Genomic DNA, 4779 nt, shown 5'->3' on the forward strand with positions numbered 1-4779 from the left:
AATGTAATGCAAAATGATAAACAGTTGGGCGAGTTGGTACAGTAACATGATCTTGGCTTGTATCGAGAAGTGAGCACGGACACAGAAAGGAGCAGACAGGACGAGCGCTAACTCTGAACTAAATTTTTATTAAAACGAAGAGCATATATATAGGTGATTGCAAAAACCGCAGCATAGGAACATAACTGAAGAAACCACGTACTCCCAAGAAGATCAACCGATCAAAGAACGTTTATTACGGGTTTCGCGTGCAATATATAGCACACAGTAAGAAAGAGGGGGAGGAACAAATAGAGACTAAGGGAAGAAGGTGATTACAGCAGGTGCGCTCAGCTTCATAGGCACGTGCGGAGCCATGACGATACAACAGTCTCCTCTTCTCTTAGGGAGAGAACCTGTCAGGAGGACGTCTCGAACGGGTTGACCTTCGTAGTTCCAGGGTTGTGGTCTCATCCGTCGTATTCGCACTAGCGGTCTTGTCGACGGCTGTGTCGCCTCTGGCTGAGAGACGCGGCTGCACTTGCTCCGAGTCCTGCACCACCACACGCGGTGGCACTTGGTCCAAGTGTCGTCGCATTAGTTCACCCTCCGGTCCCGCGGGAGTTACCATTCGAGACCCCTCTGTTGTTTGGACACGTGCTTGAGTCCATGGGTCTCTGAGGCAAATGTAGTTTCGCACCCAAATTGGTTTATCCTTCTGCAAGAAATCATTGGCAAAAGGGTAACTGTAACGCTCTGTTTCTAACGGCAACAAGTTATCTAATCGGGAGCGTAGCTCACGCCCCATCAGCAGCATAGCCGGCGTTTTCCTACCCGACAGCGGCGTTCGTCGGTAGTTGTGCAAGATCCTGGCCAGCCGCGTTTGCATTGATCCTTGCCTGTTTTTCTGCAGGCTTTGTTTTATTGTATGCAGCGCTCGTTCCGCCAACCCATTCGATTGAGGGTGATATGGTGCCGTGGGCATGTGCTTTATTCCATTCACCGTAGTGAAAGTCTGGAATTCCCGGCTAGCAAACGGAGGCCCATTTTCTGTGACGATTGTGCGCGGCAATTCAAAAGTGTTAAAGAGGGTGCGCAGGGAATCTACGGTCGTCCCACCTGTGGAAGTTCGCAAAGGCACAGCTTCTATCCACTTACTGTGGGAATCGACCTCAATTAATAGCATGTAGCCATCAACCGGACCCGCAAAATCAATGTGCAGACGAGACCACGGCTGCCTGGTTTCCGGCCATGGGACTGGTACCTTGCGTGGAGGCATCGGTGCAGCTTGAACACATAAGTGGCACGTCTTACCAAGCTGCTCAATCTGTTTATCAATGCCGGGATGCCAAAGCAGCGCTCGAGCTAGTCTCTTCATGGCGGTGATTCTTTGATGTGTCTCATGAATCAGCTGCAACACTGCGTTCCTGGCTGGTTTAGGCACGACGACTCGGTGGCCCCAGAACACCAGGCCTTCTCTCACAGTTAGCTCGTCCCTCCGGACTAGGTACGGCTTTAGAGTGACTTGCTTCACGTCTAAATGCCGAGGCCAGCTTTCCGGCACCTACTTCCGCACCACAAGTAACTCCTCATCTTCGGCCCTATAGCGGGCCAGTTTGGCTGACAGCACTCTACTGTCCGAACAGGCGGTGAGAAGTACGTACTCACAGTCAACAGCGCGGTCCTCTTCTCCAGACACTTCCTTGGAAGGCGCCGCCCGTGGCACGCGGCTGAGTGCATCAGCCAGAACATTCGCCTTGCCGTCCTTGAGCTTGACGATGTAGGAGTAGGTGCTCAACTGGAGGGCCCACCGTTGTACGCGGGCGGCCGCCATGGCTGGAACCGGCTTATCTGGATTGAAAATACTGACTAATGGCTTGTGATCAGTCAGAAGTGTGAATTTCCTACCCAACAAATATGCCCGGAATTTCGCCACTCCAAACACTAATGCCAGGGCTTCCTTTTCAAGCTCCGAATACTTCCGGTCTGCGTCTGAGTATGCGGGAGTGGAAGCCAATGGGTTGCCTCATCGCCTCAGCTGTGCCGTGACAGCTGAGGACAGCTCCAATGCCGACTGATGAAGCGTCACATTCTAGTACCAACGGTTGTTCCGGGTCGTAAAGGGCAAGAAATTCTGCTTTACTTATCAGTGCTTTGACCTCTTGGAACGCCTGCTGCTGAGCAATGCCCCACTTCCACTCAGTCTTGGCGCGCAATAGTTCGTACAGAGGTGCAAGGATCGTGGCTGCCTGCGGTAGAAACTTTTGGTAATAGCTGACCAGACCCAAAAATGATCTTAACTCGGGCGCTCCCGTGGGTGTGCCGACGTCCAGAATAGCCTCAAGGTTTTCCCTTTTGGCATGCACGCCCTTATCGTCGAATTTGTAACCCAAAAAATCAACTTCATTCTCACGCAAATCTTCACTTCTCCCGATTCAGCGGCACCCCGAACTCGCGGAATCTTCACAGAACTCGGCATACGGTGGCGCCGTCATTTCGCTTTTCTGCAATGATTACGTCGTCCAAATAGACCTGTACTCCGGGCAGTCCTTGCAAAATTGTTTCCATGCGTTGCTGAAATAGCGCTGGCGCAGAGGCTACTCCGAACGGAAGGCGTGCGAAGCAAAAAAGGCCCTTCTGTGTATTCACCATCGTGAGCTGGTGCGATTCTTCGTCTAACGCAATTTGATTGTAGGCGTCCCGGAGATCGATAGTTGTAAAAGCTTCCCCGACGTTTAACGTCGCCATGATGTCCTCTATGCGCGGGAGAGGATACTGGATCGTATGGCAGGCTTGGTTGACAGTATTTTTGAAATCGCCGCATAAGCGAATGTTTCCGTTACGCTTTGCCACCACCACCACGGGTGCCGCCCAGTCGGAGTGTGCGACCGGGGCAAGAATTCCATTTTCAACTAACCGATCAATTTCGGCCTCCACTTATGAGCGCAACGCGTACGGCACCGGCCGCGCCTTACAGAACTGAGGAACAGCATCATCTCGCAATGGCAACCGGGCGGGCGGTCCCTTTATGAGCCCTAACTCGGGTCGAAACACGGCGTAAAATTCTTGTAAGAAGACTTGAACGCCATTGTCAACTTCACGAATGGCTGGACTCTCACTTTCCGGCGTTGCGCTGAGCACCGGCTCCCCAAGAAGGTCCAGCGCTGTCATGACGTCCTGGCCACACAGGTTCGGCCCGGAACTACTCGGCACCGCTAATGTGGCTTTCGTAGTCTTCGAACACAAGGAAACGTCGAGCTGTAACTGGCCACGCACCGGCAGTGGTCCAAGGAAGCATGACAACTTGAGTGGAGATTCTTGCAGTTTCGGCCAGGCATCTTGATGCTGTACGTAGGTGGACCAAGTGATGATAGAAACCGGGGAACCTGTGTCCAGCTGCATCTTGATCGTTATTCCATTCCAAAGTAGAGTGCACATGATTGCCTTTACGGTGTGAATGTTTCCAACGAAATTATCTGCCGTTTCAACGAGGAACAGAGCTTCTGATCGCGGATTGTTGCAGTTTCCTGCTAACGAATGCACGCAATAATTTGCTGGTGTGGCCACGTGAACGGTTCTCTCGTTCTGCTGTCTGCTTGTCCGGGACACATCTTGCTAACATGACCGCGCTGCTGGCAGCGGTAGCACTTCGCCGAGCGGAACCGGCAGGTTCTGGGGTCGTGCCCTGTTTTTCCCCACCTGAAGCATTGTGGCCGAACTTTACGTCGTGCATACATGTTTCTTAACATGTGTACGCCTTCGTCTTCAGGCGCAGTCTTCAACGTCTTCACGTTTTCTTCCACCATTTCCACTGCTAAGGCGATTTCCTCTGCTTCGCTTCTTGTTAAGGATGCCTTCGAAAGCAGTCGACGTACCGAGTTGTCTTGCAAGCCACAATCTATACGGTCCCGGAGCATCCTGTCAAGTGAAGTGCCGAAGTTGCAGGTATCCACCAATTGCCGAATGGCTACGAAAAATATCTGACTGGCTCTCCTGGCATCTGGTTCCGTGAGAAAAATTTGTAGGATTGGGCTATTTCATTCGGGCTCGGCGAAAAATGCTTCTGCAGTATGTCGAGTGCTTCCGTGTACGACAGCTCGTTCACCTTTGTTGGCGCGCAGCGTCCACTAACGACGGCCACCGTGAGAGTGCTCAGCCCTGCTACGAGCAATGCTCGCTTCTTTTCTTTCGTGATGCCGTTGCCTTCGAAGAAAGCTTCTAGTCGCACTAGATATGCCGGCCAGTGGTGCGTAGTTTCCTCGAACTGCGGTGGGCTTGCGTATCCGGCCATGGCTACCGGGGTGTTGCTGGTGGGCGGCAGGCTCATCCCATCCTCGTCGCCACTGAAGTAACCACGCACTCCCAAGAAGATCAACCGAGCAAAGAACGTTTATTACGGATATCGCGTGCAATATATAGCACACAGCAAGAAATACTGGAAGGGACAAATAGAGACTAAGGGAAGAAGGTGATTACAGCAGGTGTGCCCAGCTTCATAGGCACGTGCGGTGCCATGACGATACAACAATGACAAGGTAAAAAAACATCAGTTAAACATATCAGGAGGTATGGAAGTCAACGAAGGAAACAAAACAATATTGCTTCAGATAAGTACACGTATTGCTAAGGTACTGAAATTCGTAATCTAACAGAGACAACGATGCATGGCTAACGCAAGTGTCTCCTTATCTTTTGATGTGGAATGCCTCGATAATTTCCCGTGTGGTTTGGCATTTATGTCTGAAAAGAATTTTTGTGGCTTCAAAGAAAGGTTTACAACCACAATTGAAACAATGTCAC

General features: G+C 51.4%; 1 protein-coding gene across 1 annotated transcript; it reads right to left on the minus strand.

The window, feature by feature from the left end:
* Positions 1 to 382: 382 nt before the first annotated feature.
* LOC126535393 (uncharacterized) lies at positions 383 to 4270 on the minus strand. The gene is made up of 3 exons (XM_050182277.2): positions 4085 to 4270; positions 1644 to 1825; positions 383 to 809 (listed from the first exon to the last, which is right to left on the minus strand). Exons 1-3 carry the CDS (start codon positions 4268 to 4270, stop codon positions 383 to 385), a joined length of 795 nt encoding a protein of 264 aa, XP_050038234.2.
* Positions 4271 to 4779: the final 509 nt, after the last annotated feature.

Source organism: Dermacentor andersoni, chromosome 3, assembly GCF_023375885.2.
Source record: "Dermacentor andersoni chromosome 3, qqDerAnde1_hic_scaffold, whole genome shotgun sequence".
Classification (NCBI taxonomy): Eukaryota; Metazoa; Arthropoda; class Arachnida; order Ixodida; family Ixodidae; genus Dermacentor; species Dermacentor andersoni.